Source organism: Rosa chinensis, chromosome 5 (genome assembly GCF_002994745.2).
Source record: "Rosa chinensis cultivar Old Blush chromosome 5, RchiOBHm-V2, whole genome shotgun sequence".
Classification (NCBI taxonomy): domain Eukaryota; kingdom Viridiplantae; phylum Streptophyta; class Magnoliopsida; order Rosales; family Rosaceae; genus Rosa; species Rosa chinensis.
This window is the reverse complement of record NC_037092.1, coordinates 76,722,392-76,746,790: the sequence shown is the minus strand read 5'-3', so window position 1 is coordinate 76,746,790 and position 24,399 is coordinate 76,722,392. Positions and strand designations below refer to the sequence as shown.

At 38.8% G+C, this 24,399-nt stretch overlaps 3 protein-coding genes and 1 non-coding gene across 6 annotated transcripts; 2 read left to right on the top strand and 2 right to left on the bottom strand.

The window, feature by feature from the left end:
* Positions 1-1,838: 1,838 nt before the first annotated feature.
* On the bottom strand, positions 1,839-1,910 carry TRNAP-AGG. The gene has a single exon. It is a non-coding gene; the product is annotated as a tRNA-Pro (tRNA).
* A 421-nt stretch (positions 1,911-2,331) lies between these two features.
* On the bottom strand, positions 2,332-10,716 carry LOC112166013 (rab3 GTPase-activating protein catalytic subunit). Of its 2 annotated transcripts, XM_024302764.2 has the most exons (23): positions 10,598-10,716; positions 10,330-10,498; positions 10,144-10,187; positions 9,992-10,055; positions 9,666-9,774; positions 9,521-9,588; positions 9,339-9,436; positions 8,947-9,118; positions 8,164-8,383; positions 7,493-7,619; positions 6,994-7,103; positions 6,770-6,862; positions 6,561-6,686; positions 6,301-6,434; positions 5,854-5,943; positions 5,659-5,738; positions 4,631-4,814; positions 4,464-4,535; positions 3,948-3,987; positions 3,551-3,828; positions 3,206-3,383; positions 2,881-3,092; positions 2,332-2,712 (listed from the first exon to the last, which is right to left on the bottom strand). In XM_024302764.2, exons 2-23 carry the CDS (start codon positions 10,399-10,401, stop codon positions 2,416-2,418), a joined length of 2,868 nt encoding a protein of 955 aa, XP_024158532.1. In that variant the 5' UTR covers positions 10,402-10,498; positions 10,598-10,716; the 3' UTR covers positions 2,332-2,415. The 2 variants fall into 2 exon arrangements, with proteins under 2 accessions (XP_024158532.1, XP_040362698.1); XM_040506764.1 differs by lacking the exons at positions 9,521-9,588; positions 9,992-10,055; positions 10,144-10,187; positions 10,330-10,498; positions 10,598-10,716.
* A 1,043-nt stretch (positions 10,717-11,759) lies between these two features.
* Positions 11,760-15,201, top strand: LOC112167569 (probable LIM domain-containing serine/threonine-protein kinase DDB_G0287001). Its single transcript, XM_024304607.2, has 3 exons — positions 11,760-12,321; positions 12,462-13,542; positions 14,658-15,201. The coding sequence occupies exons 1-3, from the start codon at positions 11,924-11,926 to the stop codon at positions 14,946-14,948; spliced, it is 1,770 nt and encodes a 589-aa protein (XP_024160375.1). The 5' UTR covers positions 11,760-11,923; the 3' UTR covers positions 14,949-15,201.
* Positions 15,202-16,453: 1,252 nt separating this feature from the next.
* On the top strand, positions 16,454-22,465 carry LOC112167437 (ubiquitin-activating enzyme E1 1). 2 transcript variants are annotated; one of them, XM_024304459.2, is made up of 7 exons: positions 16,454-16,781; positions 17,043-17,404; positions 17,833-18,050; positions 18,746-19,540; positions 19,825-20,693; positions 20,815-21,247; positions 21,560-22,465. In XM_024304459.2, the coding sequence occupies exons 2-7, from the start codon at positions 17,056-17,058 to the stop codon at positions 22,154-22,156; spliced, it is 3,261 nt and encodes a 1,086-aa protein (XP_024160227.1). In that variant the 5' UTR covers positions 16,454-16,781; positions 17,043-17,055; the 3' UTR covers positions 22,157-22,465. The 2 variants fall into 2 exon arrangements, with proteins under 2 accessions (XP_024160227.1, XP_024160228.1); XM_024304460.2 differs by having other exon boundaries at positions 17,040-17,404.
* Positions 22,466-24,399: the final 1,934 nt, after the last annotated feature.

The window sequence follows — 24,399 nt, the reverse complement described above, 5'->3', positions numbered from 1 at the left end:
AAATTTTCTTATTGGACAAGTGAGTTATGAAGTTATCCATCCAATCAAGTCAAGATTGAGATTTGTTGAACAGGAAATCAATAATTGAACACGGAAAAGGATAAAATTTTCTGATATGGATGAAAGGTCAAAATCATCATAGATTTACATATAAATTTAACGGATCAAATAATACGTATAATTCTAAAGTGAATAAGAGATGGAAATTGTAGACCATAATTAAGACTGATTGAGCTAAACATTAGGGAAAACAAACTTTAGAAAATATTAAATAACATAAGTTCTATTTCGAAAGCGCTGATGTTTATTTAGGCATCTTATAAATTATATATTTCTACATGTAGTACACATGTCATTGTATTATTTATTACCTCCCACCTACCATTCATGCCTGGTGTTTCCATTCTCAAGTAGGGTCTATGTTCTTGTGATGTTGACCTAAAAGCCATGAGAACTATTATATGACTAATTGCATAAACCCAAAAACAAAAAGAGATAAAAAGAAACTAGAAAAAACTTAGCCTATATAGTTATTATCACATAACCCATCCAGAATGATCAAAAGGTTTCCTTAAATTTCAATCAAATGATGAAGGCATAGGACATAAAATGTTAGAAATAAGTGATGTTAAAAGCAAAAGCATATAGGAAGACATATATATATATATATGACATAAAATGTTAGAAATAAGTGATGTTAAAAGCAAAAGCATATAGGAAGACATATATATATATATATACAGATCCTATCTAGAGCGAGGCATCGCTTTGAAATTTTAGAGCGAGGTTAGGGTTTAGGGTCACTTTTCGATCGCATATCCACATCTCAACCGTTCAGTTTCTAGGTACTAATGTATAGATCATCTATGCAAAATTTCAGCCAAATTGATGGTCGTTAAGGCATTGATAACTGCCTTAAAGCTAGTACGGTTCAGGTTGGACAGATTCAGTTCGTCCATTGGTTTAAGCGAGTTAGATACCTTAAAGACCATCAATTTCGTTGAAATTTTGCAGAGATGATCTATACATTAGTACCTAAAAACTGAATGGTTGAGATGTGGATATGCGACCGAAAAGTGACCCTAAACCCTAACCTCGCTCTGAAATTTCAAAACGATGCCTCGCTCTGGATAGGATCTGTGTATATATATATATATATATATATATATATATATATATAAAATGTTCCACATTAGCGGGTATTTCATGTTACTCATTCTCATCTAGCAAGGTAGTTTATCAATGAATAGACTATTGATCAAAAAATTGAATGTACTTATTGTAATACTACAAAATCATACTACACACTGAAATGAAAAGATTGCGAAAGAAAAAAAGTTAACAAAGTTTTGGGTCTCAATTTGAAGTCATCATCATACTAGAGCATTGAAATTCCATCATCTCAACAATTATTGCTATAAAAAGTCAATAATTACTACCTAGTTATCAATAAACAAGCATTTTCGGATGGACACAAAAGATATTAGCAGTCCCTAAGGGCTCTATAGAAGTAACAACGTACTAATTGGAAAACGATGGGTCTATTTTCTTATCATCCTTTGTGTAAAGGGTTTGGCGTCACAATTTAGTTAGCTAGACTTGAGTAGGAATCAAAGTTAAGGTACATGAGTGCGTATATCTGATGGGCCTAACTTTTTTCGTTTGTCTCCTCCTTTCTTGACTATGAATAAAAGCAGACTCTAATGTCACCCCACTCGTTCACTTCCGTACATTATAAGGTACTTTTAAAGGAGTTTCTGGGCCTTTGTTTTCCTTCTCCCAAGTCTTAGTAATAAAATTCCAAAAAGAAAAAATGAAAAAAAAAAAAAATAATTATGGGGGCATTCCGAGAATTGAACTCGGGACCTCTCGCACCCTAAGCGAGAATCATACCACTAGACCAAATGCCCTTGTTGGTCCTGTAGTAAATTTAAAGGATTAAATTGCAAAAAAGTTGAGACACACGATATATTCCATTTCCCCTTTCACCTGGTCTAAAAGAGGCCACATAGTGTGATAATGGAGATCATATTGGTCGGAATATAGGCCGATCTGGAGACGTTTCTCAACCTTGTGTTTTATGACAGGTTAGGGGTCAAGCTACCTGCTTCTGTCTGATTGTTTAGCGGCAAGCCGGCAACTCTCCGAGCTTCTCTCCTAATCAGATTCCAGGTGTTAGGATGTCCCCAGTGGGGTGGCTACGGTGGGAAGTGCGCAAGAATTTAAGTTTTACAGAAGCTGTAATCTTGTTGAAAAATTTTAGGTAACAACGGAGCCCCGTATCAGAGATCAGCAGACTCTCCCAACACCCCAAATCTCAGCAGAATCAAATATGAAAAATAGTCTGCTTGATATGACTGGTGTCAGATTGCTTTAAAGAATGGAATTTAACCACTGTACAATATCTCGTGAATGTTAATCACAAGAAACAACAGAAAGTGCTATACGGAGGTCATTTGAGGTTCCACATATGTACATTCTATATGTTTCTAGTTCATCTTGATAAGCATTTGGAGTACGGGCAGCATAGTGATTTCCGCTCACTTTATCACGCTTGGAAAAGATGATCTCTCTTAAGACGGGTTCATGGCCGTTGAGAAGATTGCCCAAGCTCAAAACTTTTCGCCATGACTGGTTAGCAGTGGGAGGCGTAAACATATTTGACACCACCGGTCTTTCGTTCATCGTTACTATTTGCTGCTTCTCAAACTCCTGCAAAGATAACATGGCTCAAATGTGAAATGTGTGATAAAACAATGAAGAGGAAATTTGGATCCCTCCAGAAGTTTAAGCTGCTTAACTAACACCCTTGAGGCATGAGTAATATTATTTGTTTGACTTCTGCTTAATAAGGATGGTTCATGAATACAGGCAGCGTACCTTTGGAGTATTGTCGCCTGAGGAGCTTGTTCCCATCCTTGGAAAATAAAAGTTGCAGCAGTCACGGAATATTGCTTCAGAGAGGCGTGGGGCGTGCAAGAACTTGCGATGAAGAGAAGCTGCAATAGTGAGTAGCTTCTCAACATGTTCAAAAACACCACACAGCCGTTTTATGTCTTCAATAGTATCAGTGTCAGCAGATAGCCGATTTGCTGGAATGGAAACCAAAAGTGTAAGTTATAATACCAACTTACAGTTACCTGTATATATATACTTATCTCACATATATTAGTTTCATTTTCTTTGAAAATTCAGATTAGCTAACCTTGCAAAGGCCTCAATGCAGATGTCATAGTAAGGTAAAGTTGATCGAGTTTGGTTTTCATCTGCTTCAAGCCTCCAAAATGAGTCTGATTCAAAGTATCTGCTGCCGCGCTGAAGGCAGTACATATCATTTGCTCGAGCAACTGATGTGGTCGTAAGGTTTCCAGGTAATGAAGACTCTACGAAACTCAATCAAAGAAAAGCATTCAGGAGGGTTTGGGAAAAACCATAACGACCCAGGAATGCAAGTCAAGCTAAGTAAATGATTGGTTAAAAGAACCCTTTTCCTATTTAAAAGCACGCACCACATATAAATGTTATAATCTTGGGAAGTAAAGTGAAGTACCTTTTCTCCCTCTCTATTTGGATCCATTAGCGGCTTCTGCTCAGAAGCTGGCAAAGCAGGTGCGTCATTCCAAATCTTTCGCCACAAATTCCCACTCTCAGACATTCTCTTTGACAGCCACCCTTGAGGGGGCCAGTCATCTTTTGAACCCTCTGTTGCAGGATTATTGGATGATCCGCTCTCTTTTGTAACATCACTCTCCCAATCTCCAGGAGAATGCCAGCGAATAAAATCTTCAAAAACAGCGTCTGGATTTGCTGCTTTGAATGCTGACATGTCTAATTCAAATTTTACAGCACGTAAGTGATAGCATCTGGCTAATGATACCCACTATTGTTTTTATGATCATTGTGTAACTCTATTTGGTAAAGAAAAACGAGCATTTAAAGCTTATTACCTGAAGCTAAGATCTCTCTCTCCAAAAAAGCAGAAAAGTTCTGCGATAGATAATTAATAAGATTATTACAGGCAATACTCAATAGTAACATAACAATTATTCATCTAGTGAAAGAAATTTGCTAAGCACATCATGGAAGTACCATGGTAATTAAGTATGAATTGGAAAGTTATTGCCGAATAATGGTAGGACTAATAATTAAGGGCTAAGGGCTGCCCTACACCTCAGGTTAGATAAACCCATCAATCATTTAATTTCCCCATCTCCTGGAAATTACAATAAGCTAAAAGAATAAAATATTCGAAAACTTCAAACTACTTGAAAGCCAAATAAAGAAATTCCCTAAACCCAGAATGGCACAAAACCCCGTATCCCCGGTCTCAGTTCACTTTCATTGTAATGCATGTGATAGATTGGCATCGACAGAGTAAGAAAACTTAACTGGCAGAACTACGATATTAATAAAAAGAGCCTTGTGAGAATCCAAGTGAAATAGAAGTAATCTCTATATCTTACAAGTGAGTCACCAAAGGCTTCCACGGCCTGGAGCCGTTCTTCATGCATGTCTTCTGTCATGAGTGGTGCCTCCTATAGTGATGAAGTAGAAAAACATAAACTTTCAAAATCTTCAGACCTCCGAGAGCATAAAATATGATATGGTTGCCAAATAGTGTTACACTAACCTGCGTGAATGGTGCATGCATTCTCTGTTTTGATTTCAGAAGCATCATACCTGCCTCACCAGCTGAACCCCTTCTGATACAATCTGAGGGTTTTAGATCAGCAGACACTGCAGCATGTTCAGGCCTAGCACCAAGACTTGATACACTCTGTTTAGAGTCTTGCAAATCATCTGGAATTGCAGGGCTGCAGCATGAGCAAAGTAAAGTGCATAAATAAGATGCAAACTTATCTCTCTTTGTAAATTGAAAATTCTCTTCCTTAGTCTCTACTGACTTTAAATTCCACACAAGTTAATCAAGGAGAACAAAGAAATTTGAAAAGTCTTACTCAATATAACACTAGACTTTCCCTTTGCTTTAACATAGATAAACCCTTAACATAGATAAACTATAAGCAACTTAACTTAAATTCCAAAGCAACAGGCGAGGCAGCCTATTGCATAAATCATTAATCTAGTTACTCAAATGTGGCAAAATTTCTTGAATCATTGCTCCACTTCGGTTCACATCACCTAATAGGATATCCAAGGGCACCAGTCTATAACACCACGCACAGGCTAATCCAAGTATCAACCCGTGCTTGGTCAGTTAATGCCAGAATAACAACCCGCCAAATCTCTGCATCAGCTGAACTTGCTAGATACCTACCTCTCCATGACCAGAAAAATTAATCTTGAATTACAAAAGACCAATATTGTAACATGCTCGAGCACCTATCTCATTCTAAGCATGTGAAACAGTTAATGAACCATTGGGCATGAAACAATGGAGAAACTTGTGAGGATGGGTGATTGTTAAAAGTAAGCATCAACCCATTATTTCAGGAAAGTGATTCGTGCAGTCTCAGCACATAAATGAATGTATATATTTACACACACACACACAGACACACACACACTGACAAATTATCTGCTTGCGAACTGGTAAATTATGGGAAAAGGAATCAAGTTTGAAAAAAGAAAGATAATCCAAACGAATTAGTTCGTATTATATGAAGAAACCAAGGAGATCTCACTTGCTTAGTTCACCTGTCTCGTTTCCCATCAAGGTTTTCACCAGGTGTTTGCATAATACATGAGTCCTCTGACCCCTCATCCAGACCATCTTCCTGCATTTTCATTCAACTAAGAGGGTCATGCTAAAGTAAGAACGAGCTAGCATCATAAATAGAAAGCAAACAGAATGACCTAGTACGAAAAAATAAAACAAAGCACCATTATGACCTCAATACTAGGAGATGAATGATCCATGCTTCCAACACAATCTTGAAATTCTTCATTCAGTTGACGCTTCCTCTCGATGCATATAGCAAGCTGAACGAAAAGGAAATCAGATGAGAATATGATTTTGGCTTTGTTTCTTCTGTGCTTTATAGGAATTACACATGATACACTGTCAAATTTGCACCATCTTAATATTAATATTCACATGTCAAGCAGAATATTTTTTTTTTTCCCAATATTTAACCACATGATGGTATAATTTTTGTGTTTATGTATATCTTGTAGATTGAGTAGGGACTGTGGTGCCGTGCAGCCAAAATCATAAGCCTAAACCTGTGTTCATATGGGACAGATAAGCAAAGGTTTCAACCTTTTCTAACCCAATTCTTAACAACTGCGTCGAAAAGAATTTCACCATACTCCTGTGTGATATGTACAGATAATTACCATATGAAGTTTCTGGAAAATCACACAAGTGGACAGATCAATTGAACCAAAGGCTGGCATTAAGGGCAATGGCTGTGACTCTTCCCAACACCACCGAACTTCTCGAACAAACTCTATCCAGATAACAGAAATAGCTGAACGAATATAAACAAAACCCAACAGATTGTCATAATTAGGAACTCTCCTAGAAAATGAATCCAGAAGCTGAATGCCTTACACTAGGTCTCTGCCCAAATAATATAAATGTATTCTTAAAATACCACGTATATTGCAGTTTCCAAACCAAAGAGAATGCAGACAAAACTGTGCAAAAAGGGATTCCAGAGGTGCGGCCTTTATTCGAGAAGTCTTGTGCTCACCAGAGGCAAAACTGGGGAATTGTGCACCTGGAATTTAACACCATGGAATTTTAATTTAACGTGTTGTTTAGTTAACTACATGAACATGTAAGTGCAGGAATGGACAGTACCATCATGAAAGAGTTCCTTGAGCACACGATCAATAACTGTAGGAGGAGGTATAACCATGGAGGAGTTCAAATTATCAGAACCTGGGTTTTCAACTACCAAAAAAAAATAAAAAATATTGAGCATATCAAACAATAGAAAATGACATCTCCAGCTCGCAAAACAAAGAATTGCAATTAAACAAAAAAGGTCCTGAGACCAAGTTGGTATGACAGGTAAATCAAACCTGACACGAAATCTTCCATAAACTGAGCCTCAAATGACTTGTTCAATGCATCAACCAAAAGGCACAGCTGGCTAGCAAATCCAATTCTGTTTCCTTTGGAAGAATCAGTTCTGAAAGAAAGTAATTATCAGAAACCTTAAAAAGAGTTAAGCACACCACAAAGCACACTACACAAGAATACCCGATGTTAGATGCTCCATATAATCCCCAATCAATATATAAATGACATACTAGCACTTTGCAGATGCACTTCACTGGATATTGCTTCCAAAGACCAAGTTCAAATTTACATAAATTTCAAGTGTACAATTACAAAGTAGCTAGAAACTAGTTCTCTTGTCATATTGGGGTATACAGTAGAGAAGAGAGACAGAATCAAGATCCCGTAAATGTTCACAATTTACATCGATAAAAGCCATCACAATGACACAAACACTCCGGCATAGCTTGTACTTAACAAAATTGTATTAAAAGACAGCTGTATAAAGTATTTACTCACAAAGTTGAAGACATATTAGGAGATAATATCCATTTTTGGGCCTCATGGGGTGAAGAATTTTCCAGTTCAGCCATCTCCAGGGAGCTCTCAACCACCTTTTCAGACCACAAGGCAACCAACTCAAATCCTGTATGGAGACAATACGTAATCAGACAAAATGAAATAATAGTCCATTTGGATGAGGGGATTCCAAATAATGGAGTTGGATTTCAACAATAAGCTTCCACTGGTTAGAGAACCCATGAAAGTACCAAAAACACTGTATTTGAAATGACTATTTTCAGTGAGTAATTGACATCCTTGTATTCTTCCATTTCTTACCACATAAATACAAACATTTAGGTACCTCTTAACATTGAATATAAGCAATCTACAACCATTTATCTGAAACCCCTATATTTGAAAATTATGACCAAATGGAATCCCACATGTCCTTCCCATTCAACAAGCATAAAGCCAGATGAATATAAAGAAGTTTGTCATTAACAACAAAATAGGGTCACTTATTAGGACTGCATAGAAAGAATAAGTGCATCAGGAAATAAAGAGAACATCTAGTCCACATTGAGTTATCTAGTATACCCAAGTATATATTGTGCAAAACAGAAATGACATGACTGGAAAAACCTCAGTACACGAGCAATAAAATTAACAATAAAATTTACGATTACCTTTTACAGGGTCTTCAGCAGAATACCACTCACTCCATGGACAATCATCATCCCATTGTGTTCTATTGTGCATGTCACCACCAAGATCGTCTCCAGATTCAGTAACATCAGCATCAGCTCTTTGTACATCATCGTCATCAGGCGGAAGGGATCTGTAGGTTAGCTTCATAGTAAAATGGACTTTGAAGAGATGCATGGAAAAGTCCAATGTGGAGTAGGCCTTCAGAATCAAATGACAATATATTAGAACTTGGCAAAAAGAGAAACCAAATGTAATCTTAAAGAAAATACAGTTTCAGGTAACTGCAAATTCCAGAGCTAAAAACTTGGGCATGCGAATATGATGTAATCACAGGGTTCATAGCAAATAACTAGAATGAGATAGGTAAACCAACGGCATACAAAAAAATAAAAAATAAAAAAATAAATATAATTATAATAAATCCATAATGAAGGAAACCAACATAGGCATTTGCACTTGCAAAAAGGAAAAAGAAAAAAGGTTGCTTCTCACAAGGCAAACTTAAAGATAACACCTTGCATAAAGGAATATAAAAAATAATAACAAAAAAATTGTTCTTTCCAACCTACCTATTAGCATTATTATATGAAACAGAGCAGGAAATGAACAAGAGGCACAACATGGAGAAATTAGTACAGCATAACATTATATCCGCCCAGCAAAGTGGTGATTGCAAGCTCAACAAAATAGAGAAACAACCAATGTAAAGCAGTAGATAATATAAAAACCAAATAAAATGATATAGAGGTGGTAAAACTTACAAATTTAGAAACAAACAACTCGTATAATCCTTCCAAATGCATAAGTTTTACCGGAACCTGGCTACCAATATGATCAGCCTCAAATCTTCTAGTGAAAACTGTTCCCATATTCTGAATGCCAATGTAAGCTTTCCTAGCAGGAATATGCACCGGGACAAATGCGGGCCACAAACTGCATACCCAAGTTTTAAATGATTTCATGAGTCACTGTGCTTTATTCACATAAAATTATCCAACAGCATGATAATAGATTAATGAACTTTAGTCTACTAATTGTAAAGGGACAGCATGTTCATAGTGATCTAACACCAGACTACAATTGATCAGGATATGTAAAAGAATTCAAAGTTACAAGAGTAGAGTTTCAACTTTCAACTAAGCATCCCACCCACCTTGAACAATTTGATAAAGCAATTGCAACTGCACTTAAAAGCTTGCTAGCCTCAGGCGCGTCAAGAACCACTCCGCTGGCACTTTGTGGAGCAATTACCTGAAGGATTATGCTCATCAAATTTTACATACAAAAATATCAGTAAAGAACATAAAGGGGGAAAGAGGTCAGGTTAAAACAAACCAAAAAATCTTTGACCCCAAAGCACAACTGCAAATCGTGCAATCTGGGATCCCAATCCATAACTTTACCTGTGCATCCAGGATAAAAAAGATATTAGCCTACCATCCTAGTATTGTGATGAAAACCAAAAGAAATTCTTTAGTACCGTCATTTTTAGATCCAAAGTAGTATTCCATGCAGTAACTTTTCACTGCAAACTTCAACTCATATTTAACCTTATAAAACTCCTCTGAAACCTCCCTTGCATCCTTTTTCTACAACCAAAGAATACATAAAACAATCAAATAATCGCAAAAAAGCTTCTTCCCTCGACATGATCAAACACAATATAATTTCACCGTAATGCCAACGGCCACAAAAATCAAACTTGACAATGCAAAGTACCAATGACACTCAAATTACAAGTAATTGTTGCTGTATGTTCCATTCACACAACACATTTGATAACAAAACCAAGCTTTTTAAGCATACCAACAGATTTTTCGGACCGTCGGCTATCCATTGCCTACAAACCGCCTCTATATCAGAAATGAACCTGTAAAACATCAAATATATGAACCAAAATTAGTTACATCAGTCAAAAATTTCAGAACAAGCACTGATAAAAAAATAAAATGAATTACCTTTCCCATGAAGAGGCGAGAGTGAAATCATCAAAATGCTCAACCTGCCAAAAAAAAAAAAAATATTACCTTTAGTGTTCAGATTAAGCTTATAAAGACTATCACTAATCTCATTAGTGGCTTTAAAATAAGAAAAAATTGAAATAAAAAAAAAGAATAGAAAATTGAAAGCAATGGAGTTGAAACCTCGTCGTCGTCCTCCTCCTCCTGTTCAGCTTGGTGGTCTGCGGAAGATTCCATCTTGCTGGAAGAAGCCATTTATTTAAGTAACAGAAAAAATGTGAATCTCGGACTGTAGATACGGCGTCGTATAGGTTTGTATCTAATTGACGACGACGATCGCTGAGATCGAGATCTGTGGGATTGAAGGAATACGATTAGGATCTGTAAAGTGCGGGAATTGCAGAGACTTACCGCTTCCCGCTGGGTTACGTTTTATGCAAATTGCACTTACCTTATCAGGCTCTTTGTTAATTCCTAAAACTCCCCCCAGTTAATCCGGATTTGCAATATGTCCCCTTCATCAGGTTAGGTTCCAAGTTACACGTATAAAAAAAAATTATACAGTTCCAGATATTCATAGTTTAGACAACCACAATAATCTATGTGGCCTTAATGAGGTAGCGATTGGCCCTTCCAAAAAAAAAAAAAGAGAGGTAGTGAATGGTTCATTTTTTTCTGATTTGTTTCCTCATTATATAAACGTATTTATGCTGTATTGATCGGGAACACAAATGTGATTAGTCTCGGATCACACAATAATTATTTGAAATATTAGTCGCAAAGTGAAGAGTACTCTCATAATGTAACCTCACAAAAAAATTTTAAAATGCATTTTGATTATGACTTTTTATTCTCTAGCAAATAAGAAGTCATTATTGTACAACATTATTGAAATTATTAACCCTATACTATTATCAAGTGAATAGGTTTTGTTAGTCAAAGTGGACGTGAAAAGACGACTAAATCCTCATACCATAGATTATCTAAAAGTATCTTTTAATAAATAGAGGATATAATTGTAATATAACCCAATAAAATTAAACCCACGCACAGTCACGGGGAGAGATAAGGCAGGAATGCCGGTATTTATTCTCTTGGAATAAAAGGATGTTTTTGACCAATTTTCTTTTACGTAGTTGGCTAATTATTTTATGAAAACAGTAGTAGATTTGCTTTGGTATCTTTGCTAACACAAAATTGGATCCTATAAAATGAAAGAAGCAAAAGTGTTACGTACTTGAGAGTTAAAGAGTAGTGAAACTCTGGAGTCGGTAAAGCTGTTAGATTACTTGGTGTTGTTTGTGATATACTACATATAAAATAAAAGTATAAAACTCCAAATCGCTATAAAACACCCCAAAAAGCTCCGAACCGCAATGAATCTCCGAGGAACAGCCGGGACAGCAATGTCCAAAATCAACGATAAAACGCCAAAAACCTCTCCAATCCAGTCCCGCAGAACAAGGGAAGACGAATTGACACAAACCGCGGGACAGGAGGTCCCACACGCACCACAACCGTCCGATCAAGTCCGTAACTATCGCGTTACGATGCTCCTCAACGCACCCAGCCCTAACCCTCCAAGTTCTATAATTAATTAATCACGCTCCCAAACACAAAAGTAACAAACCCACCAGCCTACCACTCTCACTCTCTTTCTGTCAGAAAGTATGGAAGCTCAGAAATCTGAAAGCAACGACTCTCTCTCTGTAAATTTTGATAGATAGGGAAACTGGCCGAGTGAGCCGAGTCGAACCGCATTGAGCTCTACCTAGCTATGGCGGCAGCGTTGGAGTGCTGGTCGAGCCGGGCGAGTACGGACGAGGACATGGTGGAGCAGGCCGTGCTGATGAGGACGGAGGACAGGTCCGAGGGGATGAAGTCGTCGGCGGCGGAGAGCTCGGCCACCGTCGCCGGAGTTAAAGAGTCGTCGGCGATGCAGAAGAAGCTGCAGAGGCTGAGCAGGAACGTGAGCGAGGCGATTGCCTCGCTCAAGAACTCGCTGAATCTTGACTCGGCCACTGACTCGCAAACGACGTCGTCTAAGATCGAGAGCTGTAGGAAGGTAGTGTGGGGAAGCGTGGTGAGGAACCTCACTCAGCTGTATCCTGGTAGTCAGTTACCGGAAAAGCTCGTCTCCAATCTTCGCAAGCATTATGATTCTCTTCCCCTCAGGTTCGAATCGAAGGCTTTTTACTTAAGATTGAATCGAGCTGAGTGGTTTGCTAATTGTTAGCAGTAAAGATTTTGGTTCCGAATTTAGGGTGCATTGCTTGTGTTGATTTACTGATTGATTTCGGTTTTTTGTTCAACAGTTATGCTCAGGCGGGGTTTGAGATGAAAGAAGTGTTTCTCCATATAAAATTGATAGAGCAGGCAGCGGTGGACGACCACCCTGCAATGTTGATTCAAGAGGTGTCTGAACATGAAGGTCAGGGGTCTGTCTACAAGCTCACGTTTGCTTGTAACTCTTTGGTTTCGCGGCCGGTGATGTCGGATGCGCTTGAAACCGCATCCATTTGCTGCAAAAAGATACAGATCTTTGAGAAGAAGGGTTGTACTCTTGGCATTGTTCTACTTATGGTTCAAGCTGGGCAGGAGAAGTCGTTCAGAAACCGGGTTGAAATTGCGTTGAAATCAGCTGTAAAGAAGCCCAAACTCAACACAGTAAAGCTCCCATTTGGGCTGTGTGGGTGTCAGGAAGAAAGTACCAAGGGGAGAGATATGGGAGAGATGGAGGAAGACATTGGTGAACAAAATTATAGAAATGGGATTGAGATTTCGAGTCAAAAGATTCAGCTTCCGACACCCCTACCCACAACGTCAGTCCTTGTGTCTGTAGATGAATGGCAGACAGTCCAATCTGGTGGAGATGAGATAGGGAAGTGGCTGTTGAACTCTGATAGTCTTGACTTTGTTGATCAGATTGGACCCAATACGTTTAAGGGAGTTTACAAGGGCAAAAGGGTTGGAATTGAGAAGCTAAAAGGGTGTGACAAGGGGAACTCTTATGACTTTGAGCTCCGAAGAGATCTCTTGGAGCTCATGACCTTTGGGAACAAGAACATTCTGCAATTTTATGGTGTTTGCATTGATGAGAATCATGGGTTGTGCGTTGTGACAAAGTTGATGGAAGGTGGATCCGTATATGACTTGATGCTTAAAAGCAAGAAGATTCAGACTAAGGATGTAATAAGGATTGCCGTTGATGTTGCAGAGGGGATCAAGTTCATGAATGATCATGGCGTTGCATATAGAGACCTCAACACACAGCGTATCTTGTTAGATCGAAATGGGAATGCTTGCTTAGGTGACATGGGTATAGTCTCTGCTTGCAAAGGTGTTGGTGAGGCAACGGAGTATGAAACTGATGGATACCGGTGGCTAGCTCCTGAGGTTTGTTCTGTTTCCTCAGTTACAGTTCAGTGAATTATTATAACTAGGACTCAGAAATGTTCCTGATATTTTCATTTTAGAAGTTAAGCTAGCTATTCAGACTACATCTTGCACAACCATGGTGATGGCGTCATTCCATGCATTTTGTGTTTCAGACCTGTTTAAGCTTAAAATGACTTCGTCAATGACCATAAACTTTTGTCAATTTGCATCTTCAGGCCTCTGGGAACAATCCTTCTCCATTGGATACCCAAATTCCCCTTAGATTATTTTTCAAGGACTCATGCAAATGATCTATTTGCAGACAATATAGTTATATAGACATCATTTTGCCTTCTTTTCTATGATTAACTTCTGTTAGGTTTTTACCAGCATTCATAATAGAGTCAGTGTATCTACTTCAGCTTTTCTTGATCGGTCCATTATTACTTAAAGATACTTTATGTCATTTCTTCCCATGCAATTGTTTAAGCATGCCTAACATGTCATCATCATGATTGTAATTCCTGGTACTTTAATGTAGTGTTTACCATTGTCTTTAGAACAATAAATTCCATTAAACACTATAACCTCTTCTATGCATTCCACTGAACAAAGCAGCTCAGCCGCAACCTTATACTACTGCTACTTTCAACAATATAGGGATGATGTGTGGAGCCCCCAGATGAAGCTTTTAAGTGTTTAGCATCATGATAGTTATAAAGTATTGTACCCTATCGGATCAAGTTTTCATGTCACTCTGTAAACACATATTTTATCCAACTTTCATTAGCTTTTGGATAATCATTAGGTTCCAACCTCTAATTCCACTTGATGATGAAATGCAAATATCTTAAGTGTGGGTTGATTAGATTTGCTTTTGTTTATATAACTTAGGAGTTAGGACCACCTTTCTCCCTTTAGCTCCATTGATCAACTTGCTCTGCGATATCATAATACAGTTCTAATAATAAGGAAAGTTAAGAGCTGTTCTTCCTTCTTATAAATTACAGCTCACCTCTGATTTGAATTTCAATTTATAGTGTTTGTTTCACTAAACCTTTGCCACATCTTTTTCTGTGGTATATCCCACTAAAGTATTTACTGTCTTCTTTTACCTCTTTGGTTTTACACAGATCATTGCTGGTGATCCAGAATGTGTTAGTGAGACATGGATGAGTAATGTATATAGTTTCGGGATGGTGATTTGGGAGATGGTGACTGGTGAGGCAGCCTACTCCGCATGTTCACCGGTCCAAGCAGCAGTTGGGATAGCTGCCTGTGGCCTCAGACCTGAGATTCCAAAGGACTGTCCACAAATGCTGAGATCCTTGATGACCAAGTGCTGGAACAACTCCCCCTCAAAGCGTCCTCAGTTCTCTGAAATTCTATCACTATTGCTGCGGACCAACAACAATGTAAGGTGAGGATCTGTATTCTCAATGGTATGTATGAGGACCGTAATCTATTAATGTTTAGTACTACTGTAAAACTACCCCGAATTTTGGGGAGGAGTGAGTGCTTAATGTAGGTGCAAAAATAGACTGTGTAGCTGAATTGAGGAAAAGTCTTCCTTCATCTACATTGCAAATTACTTCTCTTTATATCTATCTCCACATTGTAATTTTGTATCCAAAAAAATAGAGAAAAAAAAGAAAATCCAAGAGTTCCTTTGTATTATTGTGGTCCTTTGATGTGTTGGCTAAACCTACCATAATTCATTATGGTGATGATTTTGGTAGTGGGAATATTTAATTCATTTTCGTTGTGCCAATGTGCCATCATTGATTGAGTAGGGAATTTGAGAATTGCATGTAAAAGCTTATGATTTTCATATGCAAGTAATGGTGGATATAAAGTAGGATAGGGGACAAGCTGTGAGAAATCATGGAGCTCACACCTCTCTTTCTTTTTCTGTGTTTTGTTACTTCTGTGCCAAATTAAAAGGGTGTCTTCTGTATTATTAACTACCTGACGGACAAGGGAGTGTCCATCTTGTTTCTTGGTCCCATGAGCAATGAATCCAGCACCTGCAACCGCAAATTTGTAGGGCATATGACCTGAAAGTGCCAAATTGTTTACACCTAATTTCTTGCATCAAGCAAGGTTTTGATCAACACTGTGAACTCGGTTGCCTTATCAATATCTGAGCGATATATAAAATATATTCCAGGCTGTCGTTGATATTTTATTCAATACAGATTATTGATGTATCTATCGGGAGCGAGTTTTGAAACCTTGCTATGATGAATTGCATGTGTTACTAGCGTCGTCAGCATGAGCCAACTATGATGACATTGTGAGACATGACGTGGGTGAAGTGGACTAGGATAGTTATGGATTATAAGAGATGTGGTTTGTGCGTGGTGAAAGGGTTAATCCTCTTTTACGTACTATTACATAATGACTCAAGCACGAGAAGTCTTTGGTATCATTCAATTCAATTGAGTTGATCATTGTCGACGTTGAGCTTGGAAAAATAAGCATCAAGTTAAACCAAGTTTTAAAGAATTACCCAAGTTAAATCAAGTTTAAGTTTCAAATTAATAATTCAATTTCAAGCAAAACTTAAGCATCAAAAAAAAAAAAAGCATATAAGCTGAACTTGATAACTTTGCCATTCAGCTGAACTCGATGGATCAATGGATTATTCTTGAGAGATTCTTACATAGGACACCCATACCACGTGTTTGTAGAGCTGACCAATTAGTGAATGTAATTTTTAAATTTTAATTTGGTAGTTGATTCAGTTCCAGACACGTGGCATGACTTCCTTACGTTAGAATTTCTCAGCAGCCCTAAAAGTGCCGGTAGAGTAATTACTCTTTGAAAACACTGTGCAGGTAAATCTTGTGCAGTAAAAAGTTGACTGGAAACGACGAGGTTGGCCTGTAAAGCTGCCACAAGTTCCTAACAAAGCCCACAGTATCTGATTCCTCTCTCTCTTTCTCACTGCAGCGGTCAGCGGAGGGCGACGATAGTAGTATGGTACATTAGCACCGTCCTCAGCCACCACCTGTCCAAAGCTCCCAGAACCCCTTAGAAATGAAACAAATTCACGCAATTCCATAATTACCCTTCTTCTTCCACCTCCTTCCTTCCTATAAACCCACACCCCATATCCACAATCTCACTCTTTCACAAACCCACCCGAGAATCCAAGCAAAGCATAAAACCCTCGCACAAAACCAAAGCAAAGCCTAATCCAATCATCAAGCTCCTTCTTCCAGATTCCAATCTTCCTCTCACAGTCATAATCGGTACGTTTTTATCTCTCTCTCTCTCTCTCCCTCTCCCCCTTTTCAATTAATTAATCAATCGCTTGCTTTTGCTTTAGAATCAAAAATGGTCAAATTAGGGTTAAAGTTTTGGGGGTGGGTTGCTGTAGCTTCGGCGCCGATCTTTGTCGGATTGGCGTTCCGAAGCTACTCCGGCGTCGGCGACGGTGCCGATTCGGTTGATTTTCCGGTTTTGTGTTTGGTTGTTTCGGTGATCGTCGGGTTTTGTGGCGTGTTCAGCAGCTTACTGCACTATATGCTTCCTAGAAAGAGACCTTGTGAAGGAGAAGAAGGAGACGGTGACGTTAACAAGACCACTGGTACCAGCTCGGCGGCTTCTGCGTCTTTGATCAAGAAGCTTCGGATCGAATCCTACGTTGCCGAATCGGCCATCAACAACAGCAGTAACAATAGCAGCAGCAACGGTAGCGGTAGCGTGGTTGAGAACGACGTGCCGATCATGGCTTTGGGAGATTCCAACGCCGGAGATATCGATGAGGATCTGCACAGCCGGCAGCTTGCCGTCTATGGCCGGGAGACGATGAGGAGGCTCTTTGCATCCAATGTTCTGATCTCAGGGGTACAGGGCCTCGGTGCTGAGATTGGTACGAAAACCTCTGTTCGGTTTGGTTTATCATTTTCATGTAGTTTTATGATTACTGTTTGATGAGAGTATGAAATGATAGAGTTGGATTTCTCTATTTGGTTTTGTTTATCGTTTTCGTGTAGTTTTGTGATTACTGATTAGTGAGTAAGAATAGAGTTGGATTGTGGAGGTGCTTCGTGAACTGTTATATCTCTATCTGGTTATAGATTTACCTTCCGTATTAACAATCCTGCTAGACATATCACCCAGCTATGTTCCTGATTAGATTCTCTTTATGAGCTGGGCCTTGTCCATATTTATATATGATTGGTGTTTACTTTGTTCTGTTTTTGTGAAAATATCGTTGCACTTATGTGTATGTACATGCTCGTGTGTATTCATTTGCTTTCGCCACTGTTTTTCAATGTGAACTTTTGCTTCCTGCAGCCAAAAATCTCATTCTTGCTGGTGTGAAGTCTGTGACCTTGCATGATGAAGGGACTGTGGAGCTTTGGGATTTGTCCAGCAATTTTATTTTTACAGAGGATGATGTTGGTAAGAACAGGGCACTTGCTTCTGTTCAAAAGTTGCAGGAACTCAACAATGCTGTGATTGTTCATACCTTGACAACTCCATTGACTACGGAGCAGCTTTCTGATTTCCAGGTGCGTTGTCATTTAGGTATTCACTGTTTGCCAAGTGTTATGCAAATTATTGAAGTGTGGTTGAGTCTGGAAGCCCACTTAGAGTCTTAATTGCTAAATTATGTTTTATCCAATTGTTTACTGCTTTATTAGAATGGCTAGTTGTTTTGAGAAATGGATGAGCAGCCTACATAATAGTGTTTCATGGGTTTTATACAGATAATGAAAGATAATGTTAAAGCATGTCTAACATCTGATACAAGCGAATGAAAGATAACTATAAAGCATGTCTTAACATCTGATACGAGCGAAGGACTAGAATTTTTCTAGGCTATATATAAAGAAGCCATCACGTGGAACTGTAAAGGTATTCATTTTTCTGTTTGGAGAAAGGGAGGATAATGTAGATGTGACTTTCATGTAATTGCCTTCTATTAGGCAAAACTAAAGTACAAATCATGACCCACCGCTATTGTTCTAACATTATTTAGTTGATGCGACTTAATTTCAGTTTTCTATCTTTGCCAAGAAGAAGTAGATATATAGAACTGACAATTCATAGTTTAGTTATCAGCCAAGTGGTTTAGATATTCAAAATTGTAAATGCCTCTATCTTGCTAAAGCATGTAAAAACCACATCTTTGTTTGTTTTATTTGAACTTTGCTATTCTGCTTATTGTTTTGTACAGACATTTACTTATTTTCTGTTGTTTTAGGCTGTTGTATTCACTGATATCAGTTATGAGAAAGCTATTGAATTCAATGATTATTGTCATAATCATCAGCCGCCAATCGCCTTCATAAGAACCGAAGTTAGAGGCCTTTTTGGTTCTGTATTTTGTGACTTTGGACCTGAATTCACTGTTTTTGATGTTGATGGGGAGGAACCACACACGGGTATTATTGCATCAATCAGCAATGACAACCCTGCTATTGTGTCATGTGTCGATGATGAAAGACTTGAATTTCAGGATGGGGATCTTGTTGTGTTCTCAGAAGTTCATGGAATGACAGAACTAAATGATGGAAAGCCAAGGAAGATAAAAAATGCTAGGGCTTACTCATTTACTCTTGAGGAGGATACCTCAGGTTTTGGTACCTATGTGAAAGGTGGCATTGTCACACAAGTGAAGCAGCCAAAAGTGTTGAACTTCAAGCCATTGGGGGAAGCACTCAAGAATCCCGGTGATTTTCTTCTTAGTGATTTCTCCAAGTTTGATCGCCCTCCTCTCCTACACTTGGCATTTCAAGCACTGGACACATTTGTTTTTGAGTTGGGACGATTCCCTGTTGCTGGTTCAGAAGAGGATGCTCAGAAGCTTATATCTGTTGCTACTAACATTAATGATAAACTGGGAGATGGCAGGCTGGAAGATCTTAATCCAAAACTTTTGCGCCACTTCGCCTTTGGTGCAAAGGCGGTACTAAGTCCCATGGCTGCCATGTTTGGTGGTATTGTTGGTCAAGAGGTTGTAAAAGCTTGCTCTGGAAAGTTTCATCCACTCTTCCAGGTTAATACACATTCTTGTTTCTCTTATGTTTCAATGAGTTGAACTTGTTCTTCATCTCCCTGCCAGTATAATTGTGTGCAATGCTTAAGCGTCCATAATTGTGTGGACAAGGCTTCACAACACACACACAGACACATTGGGTCTTTGCAGAATACAAAATTAGATATTTGATACTACCTCAAGAGTTGTTTCTAACTATATTCTAAAATTTAACCATTTAAATATGTTTCACATCTGCTATTTTGCCTGCTTGTATTAATCGAATGTTTAACTTGTTCCTACAGTTCTTCTACTTTGACTCAGTAGAATCACTTCCAACGGAGCCACTGGATTCCAGTGATTTGAAACCATTAAATAGCCGTTATGATGCACAGATTTCAGTTTTTGGGTCCAAGCTACAGAAGAAACTGGAGGATGCCAAAGTATTCATGGTTGGATCTGGTGCACTTGGATGTGAGTTGTTGAAAAATGTTGCCCTGATGGGAGTTTCATGTGGCAACCAAGGGAAGCTAACAATCACTGATGATGATGTAATTGAGAAGAGTAACCTCAGTAGGCAGTTCCTTTTCCGTGATTGGAACATTGGGCAGGCAAAGTCTACAGTTGCCGCTTCTGCTGCTGCATCAATAAATCCCCGTCTCAAGATTGTAGCGTTGCAGAATAGAGTTGGCCCTGAAACTGAGAATGTGTTTGATGATACCTACTGGGAGAATTTAAGTGTTGTTATTAATGCACTAGATAATGTCAATGCCAGGCTCTATGTTGATCAGCGGTGCTTATATTTCCAGAAGGCACTTCTTGAGTCGGGTACTCTGGGTGCGAAATGCAACACTCAGATGGTTATTCCTCACCTAACAGAAAACTATGGTGCCTCTAGAGATCCTCCAGAGAAACAAGCACCCATGTGTACTGTCCACTCATTTCCACACAACATTGATCACTGTCTGACATGGGCTCGATCTGAGTTTGAGGGGTTGCTTGAGAAAACTCCAGCGGAAGTGAATGCATATTTATCCAAGCCAATTGAATATACCGCTGCAATGAGTAATGCTGGGGATGCACAGGCCAGGGATACCTTGGAGCGTGTTCTTGAGTGCCTTTCCAGAGAAAGATGCGAAACATTCCAAGATTGTATTGCCTGGGCGCGCCTCAAGTAATTTCTTAGATAATACACCTTATTATATTGTTTTATCTTGTCCGTCCTTTCTCTCTTTAGTCATGAATTATAGTTTGTTTTGTATGAATAATTTTAATATTTGCTCTGGCTTACACAGGTTTGAAGATTATTTTTCCAACCGGGTGAAACAGCTGACATATACTTTCCCTGAAGATGCTGCAACTAGTACTGGGGCTCCATTCTGGTCTGCCCCCAAGCGATTCCCCCGTGCACTGCAGTTCTCAGCTAATGATCCCGGTCATCTCCATTTTGTTATGGCAGCATCCATACTCAGGGCAGAGACATTTGGGATCCCAATCCCCGACTGGGTTAGGAACTCTAAGAAGTTGTCTGAAGCTGTTGAGAAAGTGGAAGTCCCAGACTTTCAGCCCAAGAAGGATGCAAAAATAGTGACAGATGATAAGGCCACCAATTTAACTCCTCAATCTATAGATGATGCACAGGTTATTAATGAATTGATTATCAAGTTAGAGCATTGTCGAGAGAAACTCCCACCAGGGTTCCGGATGAAACCGATTCAATTCGAGAAGGTAACGCAATATTAGAGCATCTTTCCCTGTCTATCCTTATTTATAGTGTATATGGTGAGCCGATTAATTTGGGTGATTTTGATAATCAGGTTAAGGTTTTGAAAACAAATAAAAAAGATAATGGGTAACATGCGTGTACAGAAAATTCCTTACAAGACAAAATGAGGGGAACAGGCTGATCAATTGGATGTAGATTTCTTCAAATATTAACTTCTATTCAGGCCCTTAATGCTCTTGGGTTCATGATATCTTTTTGGCCTGCAAGTTGGGAATCACCTTAGTTTTTTAACACTGTGCCTGATAAATTTGCAGGATGATGATACCAATTACCATTTGGATATGATAGCTGGGCTTGCCAATATGAGGGCTAGGAATTACAGCATTCCTGAGGTGGACAAGCTGAAAGCCAAGTTTATTGCCGGTAGGATTATCCCTGCAATTGCAACCTCCACTGCAATGGCCACAGGACTTGTGTGCCTGGAACTTTACAAGGTTCTGGATGGCGGCCACAAGCTGGAAGACTACAGAAATACATTTGCAAACCTAGCACTACCTTTGTTCTCCATGGCTGAGCCGGTACCTCCCAAGGTCATTAAGCACAAGGACATGAGCTGGACAGTGTGGGATAGGTGGATCCTGAGGGGCAATCCTACTCTGAGGGAACTTCTCCAGTGGCTTAAGGATAAGGGACTGAATGCTTATAGCATCTCTTGTGGAAGCTCTCTGCTTTTTAACAGCATGTTTGCTCGACACAAAGACCGAATGGACAAGAAGTTGGTGGATCTGGCTAAGGACGTGGCAAAGGTGGAAATTCCTCCATATCGTTGCCACTTGGATGTCGTTGTTGCTTGCGAGGATGATGAGGACAATGACATTGACATCCCATTGGTGTCGGTTTACTTCCGTTAGGTTGTGTTCTCGAATCCGCCGAGTTCGTCGGTCTGTGATTCTAGGATGAGAACTCCACATTTTAGGACGTTAACTCTAATAGTCTTTCATTCCTCTGTTGATGACTCAGCTTGAAAAATTTGTCACAACATTCTCGTGTTCATATATCTTTGGAAGTAACTCCAATTTCGTATTCGGTTTGCCATGTTTGTAATATGCTGATCATATATCTGCGGATCCATTATTGTGGGTAGTCCACAAAGCTGAGTTCATGGATTGTCTTGCAGACAAAAGGGAAAATAAAGAGTTGTGCAAGGTTTATTATGTCAATGGTCCTAGTCTCCAACCGTGAATTTATAGCTTTTGCAATACCATCAAGAAGCATTGGTTGCCGACGGTTCAAATTGTTGCGTTATTGTGGTTTGTTTTTGCATCGACCTTTCCTTTTTCAGTTCTCGCGTAAAGAATCTAATTCAAACTGCATGAACTCTCCGGAAAATGTATTACAACGCCTTGATTCTGTGCTTTTGGGTCTCGTTTGGTTCACCAAAAGTAAGTATTGGGAAGAAAAGTTATTATTTTTCGCGTTTGGGTTGCAAAAGGAAAGAAATACTTTACTGAAGCAAAGAAAAATGGAGGGCGATGAGAAATTCTTTCTTGAAAGCATGAGAAATTCTTATATGGGGCAAACGTATCATGTGGCGGTGGGGCAATTCAATCAAAACTCAGAAAATTTTATGTGTTCTGAATTTATCCCCTTGCTGATCATATATCCCCTTTATGTGTGTTCCGAACTTATTAAAATGAAATACCAAAAACACCCCCTTGCATGTTCACTGATTGGGCAGCCCTACCAGTCACGTGGTACGTTAGCCCTACGTAAGAATTTCTTTTATTTTATTTCATTAATTACAAACTTTTTAACAACTTTTCAGACATTTCCTTATGTTACTAAACATTAGAACGGAAAGTTCTTCGGAAATTTCATTTCCATTCTCATGAGAAAGGAAAAAGAATTACTTTCCTTTCTGCCAACCAAACGAGGCCTTATTCCAACAACTCTGCCTGTGGCTGTGGGTATTGGAAGTAGAAGGTTCATTTTCTGAGGAGTTCCCTAGTAATCTTATGTGCATTGTGTTTCATTTATGTGGAAGGTTGGGACTTGATAATTTTCATTTATGAGGCTTAGTAAGTTGTGTTAGTGTGCATTGTTTCTGGGATGAGGAGAACAGAGACATTGGTACTTTACGTTTCAGCTTCTCTAGACCTGGAGAAGTTAAATACTTGAATACTATTAATTCACGGATATTAGACTATCTAGTTAAATACTTGAATACTATTAATTCACGGATATTAGATTATCTATCCATTAAATAAATTAATTAATTAAATATTCTAGGGTTCTTGACAGTTTACCCAATTTGGGCCCAATAAATGCTCACTTACTCCACTAAAAGATTTGTGCGCTCACTTACTCAATTTAAATGTAAAAAGACAAGTTTTCCCTTCAAATAATTAAAAAGTAATTAGGGGCTTTGCGGGAATCCGGTCACTGGCCGGACGTTCCCAAAGAGGTTGCTAGAGACTTCTACTACCCCCGAATAAAACCTAATAAATTTTTATTGGGGAGCAATAAAGTTTATTAGGGGACAATAAAAAGTTTATTGGGTATTATTGGGGGCACTTTTTGTTGGATATTATTAGGGGGTATTAAAAAGTTTATTGGGGGCAGTAAAAAGTTTATTGGAGGGCAATAAAAAGTTTAGTTGGTATTATTGGAGGCAATAAAATTGGACGCCGGACTTCGGTCACCGGTCTCCTGTTGTCGGACTCCTGTAACTAGATTCCGGCTTCCTGTGACTAGTGACCGGAGTCCGGCGACCGGTCACTGGATTCCGACGGCCGGCGAAGTATCTGTCTAAGTGACAAAGGGAGAGAGGGCAAAATTATCTCAAAAATAAACAAAAAACAATAAAAAATAGCTTAATTGGGTATTGGGGCAAAAAATATGTAATTTGTTTAGTAAGTGGGCAATCCTATAAGATGTTTGAGTAAATGAGGTTAGTGAAGCTCAGATTTGGGTAAATGGACATTTTCCTAATATTCTACTTGTTTTCTTTGCTAAATATAAATCTATGTCATCCATTATGCACAGTGGTGCTCCCTGTGTTTGTATCTCACGATTCATCTATAGCTATGGCAAGTCCACAATTCTCCATGGGGAACACTACAAGCATAATGAGCATAGGTAGGTTAAAAATATG